This window comes from Aethalodelphis obliquidens, unplaced genomic scaffold (genome assembly GCF_003676395.1).
Source record: "Aethalodelphis obliquidens isolate GAN/ISIS:26980383/991018 unplaced genomic scaffold, ASM367639v1 scaffold81, whole genome shotgun sequence".
Classification (NCBI taxonomy): domain Eukaryota; kingdom Metazoa; phylum Chordata; class Mammalia; order Artiodactyla; family Delphinidae; genus Aethalodelphis; species Aethalodelphis obliquidens.
The window spans coordinates 3,518,479-3,543,339 of NW_020838025.1; the positions used below are offsets into that span (position 1 = coordinate 3,518,479).

General features: G+C 40.9%; 2 protein-coding genes across 2 annotated transcripts in view; one reads left to right on the forward strand and one right to left on the reverse strand.

The window, feature by feature from the left end:
- Positions 1-18,865, forward strand: part of IGSF10 (immunoglobulin superfamily member 10) — a 38,988-nt gene extending 20,123 nt beyond the window's left edge. The window contains exons 4-6 of the mRNA XM_027092829.1: positions 525-4,826; positions 5,299-6,196; positions 16,471-18,865. Of these exons, the coding sequence (XP_026948630.1) occupies positions 525-4,826; positions 5,299-6,196; positions 16,471-18,379 (7,109 nt within the window). The 3' untranslated portion in view covers positions 18,380-18,865. The remainder of the gene's footprint in view (positions 1-524; positions 4,827-5,298; positions 6,197-16,470) is intronic.
- The window catches only part of MED12L (mediator complex subunit 12L), a 330,647-nt gene continuing 324,208 nt past the window's right edge, over positions 18,423-24,861 (reverse strand). Inside the window, exon 45 of the mRNA XM_027092812.1 lies at positions 18,423-22,420. Coding sequence (XP_026948613.1) covers positions 22,368-22,420 — 53 coding nt within the window. The 3' untranslated portion in view covers positions 18,423-22,367. The remainder of the gene's footprint in view (positions 22,421-24,861) is intronic.

A 24,861-nucleotide genomic window follows, 5' to 3' on the forward strand; every position in this document is an offset into this window, starting at 1 on the left:
ACTCATTGTTCTTTTTGGTAATGGACAGAAACTTGGGTTCTTAATGATATCCAAGGGCTTTGATAAATGGTAATTTATCAAACAGGTTATCATTTAAAAGACAGTGAAGGTCTCTGAGTCCTAAAACATTAAAATGGGGAAACAGAACTAAATAATACATAAGTTAATAAAAAGCGACAAACATAAGCATAGCATTTTGTTTCCCTAGATAAGGAAACTATTTATTCAACTAATATTTATGGAGTACCAAATATATATATCAGGTACTTTATAGGCATGGGAAATATAGCAGTGAACAAGACAGACAAAATCCTTGTGCCTATAGATATGATATTGTGGCAGGGTATATAGACAATTTGTTTTCAGAAATCAATCCAAAGACCAAAAAAACACAAAAAGGACGAGACACTAAAATTTCTAAATTGTTGTTTTAAATTCTAGCAAAAGCTACTTATTCAAAATGTTTAAATGTTAATTCATAAAGAAGCCACAACTGGCAATAATTCAATTGTCATTTTTTCTAGATATAATAAAATGCAAAAGAGACAGAAGTCCCTCCAGTCCTCAGCAATGTCCACGTTGCATGAACCCCAGGACCTCTAAAGGCAGGCCCTTAGTTATGGTCCCAGCTGCAGCTTTCCTGTGTGCCAAGCCAACCATTGACCCCTCCCTGAAATTGAAGAGCCTGACTATTCTGGAAGATAGTGTTTCTGTGTCCATCTCTCCCCAGGATTTCATGGCACCCTTCGGCTCCCTGACTTTGAATATGACAGACCAGTCTGGAAATGAAGCTAACATGATCTGCAGTATCCAAAAGCCCTCAACAACATCATCCACTGCATTCACTGCAGAAAATGACTATATCATGCTAAATGCATCACTTTCAACATTTCTGGTGTGTAACATAGATTACAGTCACATTCAGCCAGTGTGGAAAGTGCTGGCTTTGTACAGTGACTCTCCTCTGATCCTAGAAAGGAGCCACTTGCTCACTGAAACACCACAACTCTGCTACAAATATAAACAGGTGGTACTGAAGCCTGAAGACATCTTTACCAACATCGAGGCTGATCTCAGAGCAGATCCCTCTTGGTTAATGCAAGACCAAATTTCCTTGCAGCTAAACAGAACTGCCACCACACTCAGTACACTGCAGATCCAGTACTCCAGCGATGCCCAAGTCACTTTACCAAGGGCAGAGAAGAAGCCAGAGAAACACAAATGGACCATGATTTCCAGGGATAACAATACTAAGCGGGAACGCACTGTTTTGGTCGGTGGGACCATTGACCTAGATTGCCCCAGCCAAGGAGACCCTCCCCCACAACTGGAGTGGCTTCTAGCTGATGGAAGTAAAGTGAGAGCCCCTTACGTTAGTGAGGATGGACGAATCCTGATAGACAAAAGTGGAAAACTGGAACTCCAGATGGCTGATAGTTTTGACACAGGCATATACCACTGCATAAGCACCAATTACGATGATGCAGATATTCTCACCTATAGGATTACGGTGGTAGAGCCCTACATAGAAGCTTATCAGGAAAATGGAGCTCGTCATGTAGTTTCCATTGGTGAAACACTTGACCTTCCATGCCATTCTACGGGTATCCCAGATGCCTCTGTCAGCTGGGTTCTTCCAGGAAACACTGTGCTCTATCAGTCCTCAAGAGATAAGCAAATTCTTAACAATGGCACATTAAGAATATTACAGGTGACTCAAAAAGACCAGGGTCATTATCGTTGTGTAGCAGCCAACCCATCAGGGATCGATTTGTTAATTAACAAAGTTTCAGTCAAAATAAAAGGGCAACAGCCAGTGGAGCATAATGTAGAAACAGATGGATCTGGGTTTGATGAGCCCAATGCCATTGCTCAGCTTAAGGACCCACCAGCTGCACAACTCCCCACATCTGCTCCAGTGAGGGCTGAGGCTGGAAAACAAGTCTCAATCACAAGTAAGAATCCTAAGCATGGGGTGTTAATAGCCCAGCGGCGTGGAGATGCAACCAACCGACGTTTCGGAGAGCACAGGAGGCAGTTCCCTCCCTCTGCCCACAGAATTGACCCCCAACACTGGGCAGCACTACTGGAGAAAGCTAAAAAGAATATTGTGCCTGAGAAGCGAGAAAGTACCATAACAAAGCCACCTCTACCGGTCACCCAACTCCTGGAAATACCTGGTGAGGAAGTAGACTCATCAGGCATGCTCCCTCCAGATGAGGAATTTATGGTGCTGGTGACTAAAGCTCCCAGTGTTCTGGCAAGGACAGTGACTGCTGATTCCAGAAAATCATCTGATAGCCCTGTGACAAGTATAACTGCTGGCACCCAAGTCTCCCCAATTGTGAGTCCACAGATACTACTGCCTGAAAAACCAAGAGGTTTCAAACCATCTACTACTATTAAAATTAAAGCCATGTCAAAGAATATGAACACAACCACATCAAGCAAAATGCAAGGCACAACCAACCGAAATTTATCTACTATCTTTCCTCTACTACCTGAAGCAAGTCAATTTCAGGATACTGACGACATGGAGAGAAAAAGAGAGCATTTGCAAAGTGCACCCCCAGAAACAGTGGGGGCTACTACAATCAAAGATGTCCGTATCAAAATTCTGGGCAGTGCTAACAGTAAAGCTGATGTATTTTTAGGATCAGTAAATGCCACGAAGAGTCATCAGACGTCTGTAATAGGAGTCAGCGAACCCTGGAGCCATCATTCCCATTCTCACGTTACTCAAAAACCTAACACCTCTAAGCTCCCTTCAGACCCATACACTGGTGCTCATTCTCAGTTACACATTCCTAGAAATAGTACAATTAACACTCCACTGTCCAGACACTTAGGAAGGCGGAGGAAAATTTGGAGCAGGGGGCGAACTCCAATTTTCCGACAGCATGGATACAACTTTGTGGGGCCAACACTCAGAGGTTCTTCTGTAGAAAGAACCACTGCATTTTTAGCCACAGAGCACAATGTGGAGTGCCCATCCTGTTCTCCCAGAGAAAGACTCACCACTGCTGCAGCAGCATTGCCTTTTCCAAGGACTTCCCCCATCACCCTCCCTGAAGCTAAAATTGCCAGAGTCATAGCAGAAGAATCTACAACTCTAGTCCACAATCCATCATTACTATTTGAGAAAAAACCAAATGTAGATGTTGAGAAAACAACACAGACAATAAAATGTTTCAGTGCTGAAAGTACCCAAGTGACTCCAACTTGTGCAGTTATGACTCATGCAACAAATATTAGTTACCCAAGCATGTCTAAAGTCAGTGAAGCTAAAAGAGATTCAGTGATTGTATCGCCACTTCCAGGTCCCACCATCAAGCCACCTATGCCTACTACTATAGCCATTACAAGACTTTCAAGAAGGAAGATTCCCTGGCATCATATCTTTGTAAATAACCATATCCAAAAAGAAAAGCTAAAGAATCAGCAAAAATTTGGTTCACAAAAAAGCACAGACTTGGTTCTTCCTAAAATATCTCCTGCTTTACCCACAGATAAAGTTTCCCCCTTCCATTTCACAACACTCTCAGCAAGTGTGATGCAAATTCCATCCGTAACATCAGCTACAACTCACCACAGTACCACTAGAACACACAGTCGTATAAGTCTCCCAACAGTGAAGGAGCTGCCCTTCCCACCTGTTTACCCTACACCTCCTAGTAGCTCAAGCAAAGAATCAAGTACAGATTTCATATCACTGCAAACAGCCATGCTGACAACTACTCCTACTGCCCCTGCATCTATCATTATCAACAAAGCCCAAATAGCCAGACCCAGGGCACGAAAAGTACAAAGAATAAAGGAGCCTCAAAAGAATAGGAATGACCCAAATAACTCTCCCAGCCAGATTTCTGGCTTCATTACACCCACCACTGTGACACTTCCTGTTCTAACAGCAGCTGAAACTTCAACCAAACCCAGTGTGTCTGTTCTCACTCATTCTCTTCTAGAAAACATAAAAGAAATTTCAAGCACAATTGGTCTTCATCCAAGAACCTTTCATCTGACAGATGTGCTTGAAGAACCACCCCAGAAGAGCAGTCAGACTTTGAAGAGAACAGCTGCTTCTGAAACCACTTTGTCCAGCAAACGACACCAGAGTACCACCACTAGGAACACAATCCTTAGACGCTCAACTGTGCCACCCTTCCTGAGCGCCAGTGCCACTCCAATGCCAATTCCCACCTCCCCTCCCTTGAGTAGCCAAAATGCAGTTGCTGACAATATGGCAACTCCCATTTTCAGGACGATGACAAGTACAATGGTCAAGTCACATGAATCCTCAAAGCACAATGCTCATCCACGGCAATTAGCAGTAACACCTCCCCAAACTCATCCAAATGCCAAGTTCACAATTGGAATCACCCACTTTATCTACTCCAATCTGTTACGTTCTACTTCTATGCCAGCACTAATAACAGCTAAATCACAGACTTCTAAGTTGACTCCCTCTCCCTGGTCAGAAAACCATTTTTGGCACAAGTCACACCCAGAAATGGCTGAAAAGGTCAAAAAGCCAGTAGTGAGCATACTGCCCACTCCAGATCTGCCAGAGGACACCACTCATGCTTCAAATTGGGATACACAGAAGAATGCAAAGAAAAGTAGCTTCGATAAGACACCAATTCAAAAAATAACAACTTCCAAATTCCTTCCCTTTGATTCTTTATCTAGGAATACATTGGAAAGGCCCAGAATAGTTGGAGGAAGAGCGGCAAGTTTTACTGTTCCAGCTAACTCAGATGCCTTTCTTCCTTGTGAAGCTGTTGGGAATCCCATGCCCACTATCCACTGGACCAGAGTCTCATCAGGTATTTGAAACGGTTTCTTTACACTTCATCTTCTTTAGTTACAAAACAAGGAAAACACTGTGTTATGTTTTGGGGTTATGTAGCCAAATAATCAACATCAACCTCAGATTTCTCCAAGACTCAAACAATTAATATCCTTATTTGATATATGCATGGCTTTTTGCTCATTAGAAGGTTTTAAAACATATGTTAAGACCATTTTTTTGAAATGCTTTGAAAGCAGATCCAAAGAAATTGTGAGTGGTCACTGTGTTGAAGCATCTGGCTTTTACATTAAAATTAGTTTTACTTAAAAAAAAAATCCAGAAATAACTTTACTACTCTGAAGACTAGGTGTCTTAATTTTAAATATATTTTTTCCCAGTAGCCTAATAAAAAGATAGCGTTCCTCTTGAGACTTCCATGTGAGCAATTTATGTTTACTACCTAAACTTTGATGACCTATGGCTATAAATTTCTTTCTTCTTATCAGGACTTGATTTGTCTAAAAGGAAACAGAATAGCAGGTTCCAGGTGCTCCCCAATGGCACCCTGTCCATACAGAGGGTGGACCTTCAGGACCGTGGACAGTACCTGTGCTCAGCATCCAATCCATTTGGCACGGACCGCCTTCATGTCACCTTGTCCGTGGTTTCCTATCCCCCCAGGATCCTGGAGAGACATACTAAGGAGATCACAGTCCATTCCGGAAGCACAGTGGAACTGAAGTGCAGAGCTGAAGGCAGGCCCAGCCCTACAATTTCCTGGATTCTTGCAAACCAAACAGTGGTCTCTGAATCATCCAAGGGGAACAGGCAGGCCCTGGTGACATCTGACGGGACGCTGGTCATCCACAATCTCAGCGTTTATGACAGGGGCTTTTACAAATGCGTGGCCAGCAACCCAGTGGGCCAGGACGCACTGCTGGTTAAAATACAAGTTATTGCGGCCCCACCTGTTATTCTAGAACAAAAGAGGCAAGTTATTGCAGGGACTTGGGGTGAAAGTTTGAAACTGCCCTGTACTGCCAAAGGAACTCCTCAGCCCGGTGTTCACTGGGTTCTCTCTGATGGCAGCGAAGTGAAACCATTACAGTTCATCAATTCCAAGTTCTTATTTTCAAATGGAACTCTGTTTATAAGAAACATAGCCTCTTCAGACCGGGGCACTTATGAATGCATTGCTACCAGCTCCACTGGCTCAGAGAGAAGGGTGGTAATTCTTACAGTGGAAGAACGAGAGACGATCCCCAGGATAGAATTTGCATCCCAGAAATGGACGGAGGTGAATCTGGGGGACAAACTACTACTGAACTGCTCAGCCACTGGGGAGCCGAAACCGAAAATAATCTGGAGGCTACCATCCAAGGCTGTCGTCGACCAGCGGCACAGGTAAACCATACCTTTCTGTTGAGATTATCTTACTTAGCCGTACAACTTCGGAAGTGGTAAAAGGGGTAGAGCGAGAGTAGCAGCCGTGTTAGAGAGCACACAGACTCTACACAGAAAAGTAACTCGCTCTAAAGAAAACCTAATCATTTTGAGACTAATACAAAATAATACAAATTATATAAAAACCAAGTTTCTTACATGCCATACTCTAAGGGCCAGCTTCTTCCTGAGTTTATACAGTTAAAAAGGATAAAAAATCTCATTTGCTTCCATACTTGTGACAGTTTTAAAATGGTACCTGTGTAAATGTATTTATAATTTTTCTATCCAAAAATAAGAGGGAATGTGGTAAAGCAATCAAGTTCTGGAGAGATGCACTTCATTATTTCACTCTTCAGAGTCTCCTAGTAAAGCATTTTCAATTTGAGTGCAATATGTACTTAATTTATTCTACCCTAAAACTGCAAAGCACTTTATGAAAGTCACAACATTAAGGCCTTCACAAAGTGAAATGTATTCAGGACCTCCAATCACTCTGACGGTGTCGGACACATATGTACACATACACACTTTCTCTAATATCTCCTGTTACAGGCATATTAATAGTGATTTTTAACTGTTTTCTATACAGATTAAATCTCTTTGAAGAATAAGTTTGAGTATTAATTTTTGCCATTTACATGACTTCATACAATGATGACAGAAAAGATGGGGATGAACATTTCCATTTTATATGTTTGTTTATTTTTAATACATCCTTATTGGAGTATAACTGCTTCACAATACTGTGTTAGTTTCTGTTGCACAACAAGGCAAATGAGCCACATGCATACACATATCCCCTCCCCCTTGAGCCTCCCTCCCACCCTCCCTATCCCACCCCTCTAGGCATCACAAAGCACCCAGCCGATCGCCCTGTGCTATGCTGCTGCTTCCCACCAGCCAACTATTTTAGGTTCGGTAGTGAATATATGTTAATGTTGCTCTCACTTCGCCCCAGCTTCACGCTCCCACCCCATGTCCTCAAGTCCATTTTCTATGTCTGTCTCTTTATTCTTGCCCTGCAACTAGGTTCATCAGTACCATTTTTTTTTAATTCCATATATATGTGTTAGCATACGGTATTTGTTTTTCTCCTCCTGACTTACTTCACTCTGTATGACAGACTCTAGGTCCATCCACCTCACTCCAAACAACTCAGTTTTGTTTCTTTTTATGGCTGAGTAGTATTCCATTGTATATATTTGTCACATCTTCTTTATCCATTCATCTGTCGATAGACATTGAGGTTGGTTCCATGTCCTGGCTATTGTAAATAGTGCTGCAATGAACATTGTGGTACCTGTCTCTTTCTGAATTATGGTTTTCTCAGGGTATATGCCCAGTAGTGGGATTGCTGGGTCGTATGGTAGTTCTATTTTTAGTTTTTTAAGGAATCTCCATACTGTTTTCCATAGTGGTTTTATCAATTTATATTCCCACCAACAGTACAGGAGGGTCCCCTTTTCACCACACCCTTTCCAGCATTTCTTGTTTGTACATTTTTTTGATGATGGCCATTCTGACTGGTGTGAGGTGATACCTCCTCGTAGTTTTGATTTGCATTTCTCTAATAATTAGTGATGTTGAGCATCTTTTCACATGCCTCTTGGCCATCTGTATGTCTTCCTTGGTGAAATGTCTATTTAGGTCTTCTGCCCATTTTTTAACTGGATTTTTTTTGATATTGAGCTCCATGAGCTGTTTGTGTATTTTGGAGATTAAGCCTTTGTTTATTGTTTCATTTGCAAATATTTTCTCCCATTCTCAGGGTTGTCTTTTTGTCTTGTTTATGGTTTCCTTTGCTGTGCAAAAGCTTTTAAGTTTAATTAAGTCCCATTTGTTTATTTTTGTTATTTCTGTTACTCTAGCAGGTGGGTCAAAAAAGATCTTGCCATGGTTTATGTCAAAGAGTGTTTTTCCTGTTTTCCTCTAAGAGTTTTATAGTGTCTGGTCTTACATTTAAGTCTTTAATCCATTTGGGGTTTATTTTTGTATATGGTGTTAGGTAGTATTCTAATTTCATTCTTTTACATGTAGCTGTCCACTTTTCCCAGCACCATGTATCAAAGAGGCTGTCTTTTCTCCATTGTATATTCTTGCCTCCTTTGTCATAGATTAGGGGTCTATAGGTGCGTGGGTTTACCTCTGGACTTTCTATCCTGTTCCATTGACCTATATTTATGTTTTTGTGCTAGCACCATACTGTCTTGATTACTGTAGCTTTTTGGTATAGTTTGAAGTCAGGGAGCCTGATTCCTCCCACTCCGTTTTTCTTTCTAAAGATTGCTTTGGCTATTCGGGGTCTTTTGTATTTCCATACGAATTGTAAAATTTTTTGTTCTAATTCTGTGAAGAATGCCATTGGTAGTTTGATAGGGGTTGCACTGAATCTGTAGATTGCTTTGGGTAGTATACTCATTTTCACAATATCAATTCTTCCAATCCAAGAACGTGGTATATTTCTCCATCTGTTTATATCATCTTTGATTTCTTTCATCAGTGTTTTACAGTTTTCTGAGTACAAGTCTTTTGCCTCCTTAGGCAGGTTTATTCCTAGGTATTTTATCCTTTTTGTTGCAATGGTAAATGGGAGTGTTTGCTGAATTTCTCTTTCTGATTTTTCGTTGTTGTTGTATAGGAATGCCAGAGATTTCTGTGCATTAATTTTGTACCCTGTTACTTTTACCAAATTCATTGATTAGCTCTGGTAGTTTTCTGTTGGCATCTTTAGGATTTTCTATGTATAGTATCATGTCATCAGAAAACAGTGACAGATTTACTTCTTTTCTGATTTGGATTCCTTTTATTTCTTTTTCTTCTCTGATTGCTGCGGCCAGGACTTCCAAAACTATGTTGAATAAGAGTGGCGAGAGTGGACATCCTTGTTTTGTTCCTGATCCTAGTGGAAATGCTTTCAGTTTTTCACCGTTGAGTATGATGCTTGCTGTGGGTTTGTCATAAATGGCCTTTATTATGTTGAGGTAGTTTCCCTCTATGCCCATTTTCCGGAGAGTTATTATGATAAATGGGTGTTGAATTTTGTCAAAAGCTTTTTCTGCATCTATTAAGATGATCATATGGTTTTTATCCCTTAATTGGTTAATGTGGTGTATCACATTGATTAATTTGCGTATATTGAAGAATCCTTGCATCCCTGGGATAAATCCCACTTGATCATGGGGTATGATCCTTTTAATGTGCTGTTGGATTCTGTTTGCTAGCATTTTGTTCAGGATTTTTGCACCTATGTTCATCAGTGATATTGGCCTGTAGTCTTCTTTTTTTGTGGTATCTTTTTCTGATTTTGGTGTCAGGGTGATGGTGGCTTTGTAGAATGAATTTGCGAGTGTTTCTCCCTCTGCAATTTTTTGGAAGAGTTTGCGAAGGATCGGTGTTAGCTCTTCTCTAAATGTTTGATAGAATTGGCCTGTGAAGCCAACTGGTCCTGGACTTTTGTTTGTTGGAAGATTTGAAATTACAGTTTCAATTTCATTACTTGTGATAGGTCTGTTTACAGTTTCTAATTCTTCCTGGTTCAGTCTTGGAAAATTGTACCTTTCCAAGAATTTGTCCATTTCTTCGTGGTTGTCCATTTTATTGGCATATCGTTGTTTGTAGTAGTCACTTATAATGCTTTGTATTTCTGCAGTGTCAGTTGTGGTTTCTCCTTTTTCATTTCTAATTCTATTGATTTTTCTCCCTTTTTTTCTTGATGAGTCTGGCTAAAGGTTTATCAATTTTGTTTATCTTCTCAAAGAACCAGCTTTTAGTTTTATTGATCTTTGCTATTGTTCTCTTTGTTTCTATTTCCTTATTTCTGCTCTGATCTTTATGATTTCTTTCCTTCTGCTAACTTTGGGTTTTGTTTGTTGTTCTTTCTGTAGTTCCTTTAGGTGTAAGGTTAGATTTAGTTGAGATTTTTCTTGTTTCTTGAGGTAGGCTTGTATAGCTATAAACTTCCCTCTTAAAACTGCTTTTGCTGCACCCCATAGGTTTTGGATCGTGTTTTCCTTGTCATTTGTCTCTAGGTATTTTTTTATTTCCTCTTTGATTTCTTCAGTGAACTCTTGGTTACTTAGTAACGTATTGTTTAGCCTCCATGTGTTTGTGTTTTTTATGTTTTTTTCCTGTAATTGATTTCCAATCTCATAGCATTGTGGTCAGAAAAGATGCTTGATATGATTTCAATTTTCTTAAAGTTTCCAAGGCTTGATTTGTGACCCAAGATGTGATCTGTCCTGGAGAATGTTCCACGTGCACTTGAGAAGAAAGTGTATTCTGCCACTTCTGCCAACATTCTGTGGAATGTTCTATAAATGTCAATTAGACCTATCTGGTCTCTTGTGTCATTTTTTTTTCTTTCCAGTACACGGGCCTCTCACCGCTGTGGCCTCTTCCGCTGTGGAGCACAGGCTCCGGAAGCGCAGGCCCAGCGGCCAAGGCCCACGGGCCCAGCCGCTCTGCGGCATGCGGGATCCTCCTGGACCGGCGCATGAACCCGCATCCGCTGCATTGGCAGGCGGACTCCCAACCACTGCACCACCAGGGGAGCCCTCTTGTGTCATTTAAAGCTTGTGTTTCCTTATTTATTTTCTGTTTGGATGATCCGTCCATTGGTGTAAATGGGGTGTTAAAGTCCCCTACTATTATTGTGTTACTGTCGATTTCCCCTTTTATGGCTGTTAGCATTTTCCTTATGTATTGAGGTGCTCCTATGTTGGGTGCATAAACATTTATAATTGTTATATCTTCTTCTTGGAGTGATCCTTTGATCATTATGTAGTGTCCCTCCTTATCTCTTGTAACAGTCTTTATTTTAAAGTCTATTTTATCTGATACAAGTATTGCTGCTCCAGCTTTCTTTTGATTTCCATTTGCACGGAATATCTTATTCCATCCCTTCACTTTCAGTCTGTACGTGTCCCTGAAGTGGTCTGACATGGGTCTCTTGTAGACAGCATATAGGTGGGTCTTGTTTTTGTATCCATTCAGCCAGTTTGTGTCTTTTGGTTGGGGCATTTAATCCATTTACATTATTGATATATATGTTCCTATTACCATTTGCTTAATTGTTTCGGGTTTGTTTTTGTGGGTCTTTTTCTTGTCTTGTGTCTCCTGCTTAAAGAAGTTTCTATAGCATTTGTTGTAAAGCTGGTTTGGTGGTGCTGAATTCTCTTAGCTGTTGCTTGTCTGAAAAGCTTTTGACTTCTCCATCGAATCTGAATGAGATCCTTGCTGGGTAGAGTAATCTTGGTTGTAGGTTTTTCTTTCATCACTTTAAGTACATCCTGCTACTCCCTTCTGGCCTGCAGAGTTTTCACTGAAAAATCAGCTGATAACCTTATAGGGATTCCTTTGTATGTTATGTTTGGTTTTTCCCTTGATGTTTTTAATATTTTTCTTTTAATTTTTGTTAGTTTGATTAATATGTGTCTTGGTGTGTTTTTCCTAGGGTTTATCCTGTATGGGATTCTCTGTGCTTCCTGGACTTGGGTGACTATTTCCTTTCCCATGTTAGGGAAGTTTTCAACTATAATCTCTTCAAGTGTTTTCTCAGACTCTTTCTTTTCCTCTTCTTCTTCTGGGACCCCCTATAATGAGAATGTTGATGCATTTTGTGTTGCCCAGAAGTCTCTGAGATTGTCTTCAATTCTTTTCATTCTTTTTTTCTTTATTCTGCTCCTCAGCCATTATTTCCACTATTCTGTCTTCCAGGTCATTTATCCGTTCTTCTGCCTCAGTTATTCTGTTATTGATTCCTTCTAGTGTATTTTTCGTTTCAGTTATTACATTGTTCACCTCTATTTGTTCTTTAGTTCTTCTAGATCTTTGTTAAACATTTCTTGTATTTTCTCAATCTGTGCCTCCATTCTATTTCTGAGATTCTGGATCATCTTTACTATCATTACTCTGAATTCTTTTTCAGGTAGTTTGCCTATTTCCTCTTCATTTATTTGGTCTTGTAGGTTTTTGCCTTGCTCCTTCATCTGTGACATATTTTTTTGCCATCTCGTTTTTTTTTTATGAGTGGGATTGTATTCCTCTCTTACTGGTTGTTTGGCCTGAGGCTTCCAACACTGGGCTTTGTAGGCTACTGTGTAGAGCTGGGTCTTGGTGCTGAGATGAAGAACTCTGTAGGAACTCACTCCATTGAATATTCCCTGGGGTCTGAGGTTCTCTGTTAGTCCAGTGGTTCGGACTGACAGCTCCCACTGCAGGAGCTTTGGCCCACTCGTAGGCTCATGAACCAAGATCCTGTAAGCCACCTGGGGTGGCAAAAAAAAGAAAAAAACCCCACAATAACAAAGTAAAAAATTAGACTAGGAAACTAACAGATATGTTAGGAATATAAAAATAAAAATACAGATGGATCAACAACCAGAAGGTACAACAGTACCACAATAGTGAAAAAGAGGAGGAGGGAAAAAAAATAAAAGGCTGGAAATAGGCCTTGGCTGTGGAGGGCAGGGTCTAAGCAAGGGTGAGGTTTGGGTGGTGGGTGGGGCCAATGGTCAGGACCACTGACAGGGCTGGAAAAGGCCTTGGGGGCTCTTGGGGGGTGGGACTTAGGCTAAAGGAACAGAAGGGGCCCAGGCATGCCCCACACCCCTGCTCTCAGAGGGCAGGGGACCTCACCTGGGAGCCCAGCATGCTTTCTGGGCTCAAACGCCCTCTGCTCCTCTCCCACTCCTCCCAGAGGGACCCTCCCGCCTGCCTCTCCTGATCTCCCCAGCCTCAGGGTCACTGATCCTGTCTGGCCTCCACTTCACCTCCCCCTCTCAGTCCCCCTATGTCCTACCGGTTCACTTTGGGGTTCCTCCCGTCTCCTTGGGTGTCAGAGTCCCCTACCAGCGGCCAGTTGGTACCATGGTTGTGGGGAAACGCTAACTCTGCATCTTCCCATGCTGCTATCTTGACTCTGCCTCCATGTTTATTAATAGAAAATATCCATGCAAGAGAAATTATACATGAGTTTATGCTTAAAAGAATAGATTTTTTTCTAGTGTCAAACTATAAGGTGGTAACGGATATAGTTAAGGAAGTTAATTTGTGATCTTTAACTCCAAAGTAAATGTTAATTTTCAAATAAGTCATGAAAATTACCTAAATTTTAAATTGAAATTTAGATTTAAAATTTAAAAATGCTGGGTTACGAAATGTAAACTTCACAACTCACATGTTTATGCTTGTTATCTACTATATGTATACCCATTTGTAGCATCAGATATTTTCAGTAGTTTACCAGTTTTTGTATATAATAATATTGGTATGTCTGTTTAATCACCCTGCAGCACATGAGGGTGATTCTCATTTACCCAGAGACTGCTCATTATTCTGCGTAATTCTGAATACAATTTTACTACCCATGCAGAAACCAATGCAAGAAGTGTAGAAGGCATTACACTTGTGATGGGAATAACAGATAAATTTCTAATTTTAGGTTGTAAAAACAATGTCTAAAATGTTTACTGGGCATTAGGTCAATTTTTAAGAATGGAAGAGGTGTGAAAAAATGTAAGGGAATGTCTTAAAAAGTTAATCCAAAGGAATGTCTAAAACACATTAAGCATCTTAGAATAAATCTCAACCAATAAATCTCGCCCTAGGTAGTCCAACAAATCTTTCAGTTTGATAGCAAAGATATTAGGTAGGCTGTTTATATTTTGTTTTGGGAAAGCACTTACAGAACACAGAAAGATTGTTCATATTTTGGAAGAGGCAACAGAGTGTGTAAGATCACAGATGCTATCACAGGCCCACTAGAGGTACTGTCATTCTTTTCTTTCATAATGAACTACAACTTGTTTGCTAACTGAACACTTCAGTGATTATTCTGCAACTAACCCACTCAGAAAGGCAAGAATACTCTTTACTTAGATGCTTTAGATGTCAAGAGAAATTAAAAGGGCACTTCTGCTGGAAAAAAAAAAAAAGTCCTTCCTGTTGCCACTTCTTGGCTCTGTAAGTCTGGATTTATTTTAGATTCTAAAAATTAAAATTTTCATCATAACTATGCTCATCCAAGTCTATTCCACCATCAACAAAATAAGCAGAACGTTTTACTTTTTTAAAGCCTAGTTGTCAGGTGAACGTTGCCTTTTCTGAATTTTTTTTTAACCATCTCAGACTTAACAGCACTACTGGTCTACCTCCATGACTTTAAATATGATTTACGTGACCTATGTTTCAGGACAGAATTGTGTTTCCTCTTCTTTGGAACCTTGCTTCTCATGACCTGGGGCCTTGTTACAAGAACAGAAACTCAGGCCCCACCCCAGATGGGCAGAATCAGAATCTGCATTTTAAAAAGATCCCCAGGTGAATCACATGCGCAATAAGGTCCAAGAAACACTGCTCTAAAAGACTGCAGATGCTTGCCTGTGCATTAATTTTCATAAAGAATTCCCTTTCTTTTACTCAGGGAAAACTTCCACTTTCAAAAGTAAATTTTCCCTTAAAAATATCAGTTTATAAAAGGAAACAGTTACAGTTCTCTTTTTATATATTACAACTTCCAGATGCATCAGATTTGGGGGTGAGGAAAGGTCATTTTGAGTCATTGGTTTTCAAAGGGTTGTCCTCCTACCAAGAGCATTAGCATCGCCTGAGAACTTGATTCCGATTCTGTGTTTTGACATGCAATCTGTGTTCTTAAAAGCTGTCCAGATGATTACAGCGCACACTCAAATTTGAGACTGTTTCGCAAACTTTAATGTTCATAAAGTCACCCGGGAAGTTTGTCAAACAGTGGGTTCCCGGATCCCTGGCTAGATCTATTGGATCAGAATCTCTGAACAGTGAAACCAGGAAATATGCATCTTAAATTAGACCCCATGTAATTCTGATGCAGGTAATGAGGGAACTGCATTAAATACCAAGATTTAGAGCAGTGGTTCTTAGACTTTGCTGCACATGAGAGTCATTTGGAAAACTGAGTCCTGAGGCCAAGGTCACATTCCACACCCATTAAGTCAGAAATTCTGGAGGTGGGACCCAGGCAACAGCACTATTTTATACAAATGATTTTAATGTGCACCCGAGTTTGAGAAACAGAGCTCTTAGAAAGCATTAGGAAAGAATGATAGCAGGTGGCAGTGTAGCATGGTGAAAAGGGCAAGTTACTACGTCTGTCTAAGTATCTTTTTTTTTTTTTTGGCTGTATAGTGGGGAACTACCTAAAGATTAAAAAGTGAATGCAAAGACCCTTGTAGTTTCCGTTCCTTTTTCTAAGTGCATCCATTATGATGACCTTCCTTTGGTTTATATGCAAGACAAGTTCTTTCCAGGCTTGAAGGAAAAAAAAAAAAAAAAGAATATCAGCACTTGTAAGTTGTCCTACAACAAATACTCTTCCTACTTATGGTACGTTTTCTTGAAGGTAAAAAATGACTTGAGGCTGTTTGACTTGCTTAGCAGTTATGCTATGAAAGGCCATCCACGCTTTTCTCTCTCGTTTCTCCCACCTGCTTAGCTCATGTTGCCAAAGAACTAGGAAGAAAAACTTGTACGGAGATTTCCACCTATGGGTGTTTTTGATTGCGTTTTTAGCAGTTACTCAGTTTCCACTGGTCTTTTTGAAAAACTAGATTTGGTTTTACCAGGAAAGATCTGCCACCTGATGGTTCAATGTGGTAATAGCAGGCTGTGTAGTGGCTTCAGAGAGAAAAATGGTCTTCACGGAGTTCAACATAATGCAGAGACCAGAGTCACGGTACAGCTGCCTGCAGAGACGGATGCTTTAGTAAGCTTCTAATGTGTCTTACCTTGGCATTTTCTCTCTTTATTAAAAAAAGTAAAACTCATTTTCTCACCAAATAACTGATTACTAATATCTCTTTAAAAAGGAAAACCTGGTATCTTTTCTGAGCAAGTAAATTTGTATGAAAGTTGTTCTTTACTGACGTATATCACAAAATGATCATTTGATGTGTAAAGTGGTCAAGACCGTCATGGGTCTAGGAAACTGGTATTTCTAATATTCTCGTCACCATGAAAATTCTTTTTAATTGAAACGCAGAGGCGATTCATTTGAAGTCCATCTAAGACATAGTGCTTGTCTGCACTAAATCATATCTGTTCAGCTAATTTCATCTTTCAGAATAGCGTAAAAGACAGTGATTTTAATTCCATTGCAACAGTTTAAGAAAATGTCCATAAAGCTAATCCTGTGTACATAAGTCTCCCACCCCTTGTTAGTACCTGCACACTCAATCCGGCTCTTCTTTCCTCAGAATGGGCAGCCGCATCCAAGTCTACCCAAATGGATCCCTGTTTATTGGCTCAGTGACAGAAAAAGATGGTGGAGACTACTTATGTGTGGCGAGAAACAAGATGGGGGACGACCTGACCCTGATGCACGTCAGCCTAAGACGGAAACCTGCCAAAATTGACCACAAGCAACATTTTAAAAGGCAAGTTTTTCACGGGAAAGACTTCCAAGTCGATTGCATGGCTTCCGGCTCACCAGTGCCCGAGATATCCTGGAGTCTGCCTGATGGGACGATGATAAATAACGCCATGCAGGCCAACGACAGTGGCCACAGCACCAGGAGGTTCACCCTCTTCGACAATGGAACCTTATACTTCAACAGAGTTGGGATGGCAGAGGAAGGAGATTACACTTGCCATGCCCAGAACACTCTAGGGAAGGATGAAATGAAAGTCCACCTAACAGTCGTAACAGCCGCCCCACGGATCCGGCAGGGTTACAAGACCAACGCGAGAGTCAAGGCTGGAGACACAGCCGTCCTTGACTGTGAGGTCACTGGGGAACCCAAGCCAAAAGTATTTTGGTTGCTGCCTTCCAATGACATGATTTCATTCTCTAAGGACAGGTACGCATTTCATGCCAACGGGTCTTTGTCCATCAACGGAGTGAAACTGCTCGATTCCGGAGAGTACGTATGTGTGGCACGAAATCCCAGTGGGGATGACACCAAAATGTACAAACTGGATGTTGTCTCCAAACCTCCATTAATCAATGGTCTGTATACAGATAAAACCATCATTAAAGCCACGGCGGTGAGGCATTCCAAAAAACACTTTGACTGCAGAGCCGCAGGGACACCATCTCCTCACGTCATGTGGATCATGCCAGACAATATTTTCCTCACAGTTCCGTACTACGGAAGCAGAATCACAGTCTATAAAAATGGAACCCTGGAAATCAGGAATGTGAGGCTTTCAGATGCAGCCAATTTTACCTGTGTGGCTCGGAATGAAGGAGGCGAGAGTGTGCTGGTGGTACAGTTAGAAGTCCTGGAAATGCTGAGAAGACCGACATTCAGAAATCCACATAATGAAAAAACCGTTGCCCAGCTTGGAAAGTCCGCAGCATTGAATTGCTCTGTTGATGGAAACCCACCACCTGAAATAATCTGGATTTTACCAAATGGCACACAATTTCCCAATGGACAAAACAATTCTCAGTATGTAATAGCAAGTAACGGCTCTTTTATCATTTCTAAAATGACTCGGGACGATACAGGAAAATATCGGTGTGCAGCAAGAAATAAAGTTGGCTATATTGAGAAATTAATTGTATTAGAAATTGGCCAAAAGCCAGTGATTGTCACTTATGCGCGAGGAACAGTTTACAGTATCAGTGGAGACACTCTATCGTTGCACTGTGTCTCTGATGGAAGCCCTAAGCCACGTATCAAATGGACTGTGCCAAGTGGTTACGTAATAGACGGGCCTCAGATCAGTGGAAAATACATACTGCATGAAAACGGCACCTTGGTCATCAAAGAGGCAACAGCTTACGACAGAGGAAGCTACGTTTGTAAGGCTCAAAACAGTATTGGCCATGCACTGATTACTGTTCCAGTAATGGTTGTGGCCTACCCTCCCCGAATTACAAATCGCCTACCCAGGAACGTCCTCACAAGGACAGGCGTGGCTGTTCAGCTCCGCTGTGTGGCCCTGGGAGTCCCCAAGCCAGAAATCACATGGGAGATGCCTGACCACTCCCTGTTCTCAGGGGCACACGAAGGGAGGACACGTGGAATTCAACGTTTTCACCCACAAGGTACCCTAGTCATTCAGAATCCTCAAACCTCAGATTCTGGGATATACAGATGCACAGCAAAGAATCCACTTGGAAGTGATTACGCAACAACTTACATCCAAGTAATCTGACAGAAAATAAAACTACCTGAACAAAGTCAACATCTGGACAGAATTTACTTTTTGGAAGAAGTTTAATCAAAGGCAGCCATAGGCATGTAAATGAATTTGAATACACTTACAATATTAAATTTATAATAGACATGCAAAAAAAAGGACTTGTAAATAAATGCATTATGAACTGATACTGATTTTTTTTATAATGGATCTCAAAACAAACTTTTAACTTAAGGCACTTTTATTTTGCCAACAAATAACAATGAACATTAAGAGAAAACGATCGACCATAAAATAACAAGTGGATAATGTACCTGAATTCTTCATTAAAGAATGGACTTTTTTTCTTTCATTACCATTTGCCTAGTGTCCACCTTCTATTAATCAATGTTACAAGCATGGCGCTGAGGACAGACATAATGGAAAAGATGATTAAATTTGCGGTCAATGTAAATTTGCCATCCTGATGTATAAATACTGTGGTCAGTTTATAAATATTTTACTAAAACCCACAGAAAATAAGCGCTGAACTGTTTTATGATTCACCATTTTGTGCACACTGAAAATTTTCATTGATGGGGAATAGAAAAAAAAGTTTTAATAACTGCATTTAAAAATAAATGCAGGCTGAATTTCCACTTGTAAGAAAGCAACTTAACACCTGCACATCATAAAACGTGAAAAGGGGGTTGATTACATCTATCCCAAATAAAGCCATTAAAAAGTTTTTAAAATACACAAACTTCTTTATAACTTCAAAATCCAGCTCAGGCACCCCTGGTTTGGAACTGTTTATAAGGAAAAATTTTCTTAGGAGGAATCATTGCTCTATGAGCATCTATTCTATAAGGTGATAATCCTTTGTGACAGGGAAATGTTTGGGAAAATCTAGACCGAATACATATAATGGAGTTTCACTGTAGTTAAAATTTGATCAACCCTATACAAAATGTTGCTTTTTGTAATTCACTGAATTTATTTATATTACATGCTTAATTCAACCTGAATTAATTTAAGGGACAATATGATTCAGCTTTTCTAACTCTAGAGGCTAGGATTTTCCAGTGTAATTTCTCCAGCATCTATTCAAATATTTGCCTATTATTTAAGAAGACTTATAGGAGACTTAATAAATGAAAAAGAAGAAAATGCCATAGGTCTTGCTCAGATAGCTCAGCACACAAAACCGAGAACTACATTTTTCCCTGTCAATCAGTTGAGACGGGGGGGGGGGGGGGGGGCTCACTTCATTTTGTTTTCATCACACCAACTTTCAGCTTGCCCCACCTGAAGAGGTGACCTGATTCCTACATTCTTTGATGTTGGTATCCTGTGGCCATAAGCGGTCAGGGGCTACTCGTTCTAACAGTGATCTCATTCTACTTCCAGACCAAGAGGAATTAAAAAAAAGAGGACAAATGTAACCCTATTAGGAAGAAGCCTACTATGTAAACAGGTATATCTAAGGGCTTCTTATGTCCAACTCCATTCTATTTCAAAGTCTTTAAGGGGAACTGGGGTCTCCATCTTATCCTAAGATAATTTCCTCTTTGTCTCACCAAGCAAATTACCAGGTTCTGCCGAAGGACAGGGCTTTCCTTTGTGATCATTTCAAGACAAATCAATGCATATTCTAAAAAAGAAAAAGAAAACTCTCAGGAGAGAGGATTAAATGGGAGGAAATATAAGAGTAGATTGAAAATTCCAGTTTCTCTATAGGACACAGGGGAAAACCAGTTCTAGGTTTTTCCTCAACTCTCTGTAGAATCGTCGAATTATAGGGCCTTACCATATCTTAGCTTTCCCACCGGAAGAAAAAAGGAGACGACAGCAACAAAAAGCTATGTCCCACAGCTTTCAAGTGCAAAATGATTAATAAATTAATTTCACTAACTTCTGCAAAATATAAAGTGCATACAAATGCTATGCAATTATAACACTCATTCTTGAAACAGTCTTACTTCTGTTTGCAATATTGAGCTACAAATATATATGGTTCAAACTGAAAAGTGGCATTTTAAACACCAGTAATTCTTGAGAAGAAGTAAAACAACAATCAGGACAGAACATGACTGGTACTCACTAGGCACGACATTCACATTTCAGTTGTTTTGCCAAGGCAGTCATTATATGACAGATTACTTTGAAGAAAAAATAACTTCATGAGCTCTAAGTATGACTCTCAAGAGGGAAAAAAACCAAAAAACAAAAAAAAACCCCTGATATACAAAACCAGCTGAAATGTCAAGATTCATCTTCTGAAAGCAGATAGAACATGTTCATTTAGTGAAAAGAATGGTCTTTAATGTTTTGGCAAAGTCTTTTCCAGCCCAGAGTAAACATGAAATGAGCGGGCTGGAGCGAAATCGTTTCACAGTGTACAAAGCAGTTCACATGGATGCTGCCACAGCAAAGTAAGCGGACATGTATTTGAGGTCATTTGCATGAGTCAAATTTTGCAATGAGTAACTCACCTGGGAAGATATAAATTATTTATATAATGATTTGCAAAGGAAATGATCTACTAAAGTTGTACCAGCTACATTTAAAAAAAGTAGTTCTACATGGTTTGCTCATTATAGACAAATCTATTCACAGTATGCTCGACTACGTTACATGTAAATTCACATGGCAAAAGAAAATGAATTAACACAGAACATGGGAAAATATCCCCCACATGTGTTAAAATGCCCTGCAATTTTCACATTCAAAATTTTATGCATCTAAATCTAAAAAAATATTATATGGAATACTCTTAAGTTACACAAACTGATAATAATTTACTGTATTTTTCACTCTAATAGGAGCAAATTACCACATACTTGAACAAAGTTAAAATAGTTACTATTTCTTTATAATAAATTTGATGTATAATTTACTTTACTTGTGCTTTTTGCACCAATTTATAAATACAGTATATGCAATACACAACCAAGACAGACACCAACATTAATAGTTAAATTCAAAATAGCAAATACTTACCATACAAAATAAACAGCAAATACATCTCTTATGAAAACCAGAGCCCCCCTGGACTTGGGGGCCAGATTCTCTGGAAACCATGTCAAGTTTGAGCACTGTGGAATCTCAGGCCAGCTGCGAGATTTTTTTCTCAAGTTGGCATAAGGTTCAGGAGAACCAAAACTGGACAGAGTCATTTTTGCCAAATCTGGCAAATAATTGGAACAATTCCACTGTGGTTCGTTCCGGCCTTTAGAATTTACATGTTGTACCTTCACAAAGACTCTGGTCAATGATCTCGCCACTGAAAACAAATTTAGTAGTACAGCTACTTCTAACAGGCTTCCACGTACCTTAGGGTGGCTCTCACAGAAGCCTTGGTTTAAGTTCTTGGTCTAAGAAGTTTAAGTACTAAGCAACAATCTGTTTCAGCACCTTTTGACCACAACAAAAGCAAAGAAAAATCCTACATAAATAAGAACAAAGTTCATAAAGTGCTTAAGAAATTACAAACATTTCAAATTAGAGCGATGCAAATAAATGTCCATTTTGCCACCAAAGGTGAATGCAGAATAAATGGGTCGCTTTCCTGTCGAGATCTGACATGCCTTTCAAATCAGTAGTTTGGTCCGGCACAGTGTGCAAAAAAAAACCCAAAACAAAAAAAAAACCCCAAAAACCAAACTTCATCATTAATGAGTACATAAATATTTAAAATCCACCATAATCCATTCTTTCTATAACTGCGAGATTCAATAAAAGCACCAATTTCAAAAGGTCTGCTACCAAACTCTTCCTGGCGTAGGCCCACATGATCCACATTTTTAAACCTACTTTCTAATTGAATGAAACAAACCCAAACCACACCTTTTCCTTTACATTTTGTTTAAACGCCTTTGTATGAAATGTAGCGTAAAATATAGGAAAACGCCAAAGAAATGAAAGAACAAAGGGACATTTCTAAAGGTGACTAATGCATTAAATGTGATTTTCTATTTTTCAGTGCAAACAAAAAACTTCATGTCTTTGTCCTCTTCCAGACTCAGAAGTGTGAAGGATGCCCGTAGGGCGTCACTCCTTGCTGTGGCTGGTTACCTAATGAGAAAAAGAAAATCCAATAAAATTGCAGACGCAAAATTATGCCACAGATCGGTGGCACGCTCTTGTCACTGTTCCTCTATTCCTGAGGCTGGCACTGAAAGCAGACTGACTGGTCAGGAAGTATAACACTAGCCCAGACACCTGTGCGGCCAAGGTCTTAATACCACTGCTCGATTCATTCTGCAGAGGGGCCACCTCTACATCAGAGTCCCACAACGGCCAGCAAGAGGTCTTGGGAAGGTCATTGGCCCGTCAAAAGTCTGTATCCCTGAGCTAACAAACATCTCAATACTAACATAAAAAAGGACTGTAAGTATCATAAAACATGAAAAGTTCTGGAAACTTCATAAAAGCACATCAGAGATTCTACTTTAACACTGACGTTACAATAGGTGAGAGAGAAGTAGCTTGAAAGGGGCAATTTTCTGCAAATGGCCATGGATAGATACATCAGAGAGAACCGTGCAAGAGTGTATGCCTGGGAGAGAGAGGCTGTATGTGTGACGCGAGTGTGTGCCTGTGCACGTGTGTCTATGTGCACACCTGGACAAATAAAGAACAGTGAGTAGGTTCAAAACAATGACACAGGCTTAGAAATAGCTACTGCCTGCACAACTCTGGTGGGACTATTCAAATCCAAAGGCCCCGTTCACACGGATTATGGCAGAAATGCAGCCGGCTGGAGCTGTGCAGTGGGCAGCTCAGCTTAGTTGCCCTTATTCAACAAAGGAGGCCGGCATCACTGCTCATGTCAGGCATCAGACTATATGTTGTGGTTAAGAGGTGGGCTCTGGAAGGAGACAGTCTGAGTTTTAGCCCCAGCGGCTAGCCGAGTAACCTTGGGCAAACGGGAAAATGTCCCTGTTCTTTAGTTGTTTCCTCATCTGTAATACGGGAAGAGCAATAATACCTCGGCGCATGAGGTGGTTTAGGAAATCAAGTGAATTAATACATGTAAAGTCATGGGTCCATGACTGGACCCATGGTCCAAGAAAGTGCTCCAGAAATGATGGCAACCCCCACCCCGCAAAAAAAAAAACAACAAAAAAACCTGCGTTCTGTGAGCCCTTGGAAATAGGAACCAAGAGTATGCTCCCCAGATAGGTGCTACTCCATAAAAATCGTAGGTACATACCTCCAATCACTAGAAAAAATAAAATATAACATGTTGTCTCTACCTTAAAATTATATTCTCTTTAGCCATGCAAAAATATGAACTCTGGGGACTTCCCTGGTGGCACAGTGGTTAAGAATCCGCCTGCCAGTGCAGGGAACACGGGTTTGAGCCCCGGTCCGGGAAGATCCCACATGCCGCAGAGCAACTAAGCCCGTGTGCCACAACTACTGAAGCCTGCGCGCCTAGAGCCCGAGCACCACAACGAAGAGTAGCCCCCGCTCGCCGCAGCTAGAGAAACCCCGCGTGCAGCAGTGAAGACCCAGTGCAGCCAAATATAAAAAAAAATTAAAAATGTGAACTCTGGAGCTGATGAAACACAGTGAAATTTTAACCACACGTGTGTTTAATAGACCACACCGACTGAACAGTTCTTGGAAAAGACTGACATGACTTAACTGAGGGAAATATTTTTAAAGGAAAACAACAAGAACAACAGACCTTCGTTATGCCCTCGGAGAGACACAGGGCATGAGAGAGGTGTTCCCTCTGCCCAGGAAAACACATGGACAGCAGCAGGCAGGAAATTAAGACTAGAGCCAAGCTGCCCCTCCCTCCCAGTCATAAACTGACCCTTTTCCCTACAATCTTCCACCAGAGCCACACCACTGCCTTCAGAACTCGCTGCTCTTAGCTCTGTAGCTCAGAGGCACAGAACCGAGAAATTGCTAGTCTCCCTGCTTGCCGTATGGATGAAAAACTCCATGACCCAGATAATGGTGACAGAGTTGGCAGCAGAATTCAGGTCTCCTGACTTCCAGGCCAATATTCTTTGCATCACAGGGGCCTCGCTCCCATTTCTGAAAGAGTTTGCCCACCCCGTGACTCCAGCGCAGGGCGACTGGATTCATGGGAGCAGGCTGCTGGCACTGGGATGAGGTCCGATGAAATGGGCTGTCGGCATGCGCCCTAGAAAGGTAGCACGCCAGCACGGCAGCAAGATGAACTGGGGAGAAACACTGTCCTGCGATGCCGCCTGCCGCGTTCCACGTCTGGATTTCTCTTAGTCGCTATCAGGACGGGCAGGGTGGTGCCGTGGTAAGAGCAGCCACGGCCCTAGTGACCAGGGGACGGGTCTGGTGCTGGCCTCTCCATATCCGAGTCTTGGGGGCAGGGGGGCACCTATCCCGTCCCATCGTACACTGGAGGGTATCAGCCGAGTTGCTCTCTGGGACATCTAGCTTTATCAGAAAAGCACCTGCCGTCCCACCGGGCCCCCAGCTGTAAAGAAACATTCCCAGATTCCAAGAGAAGCAACAGG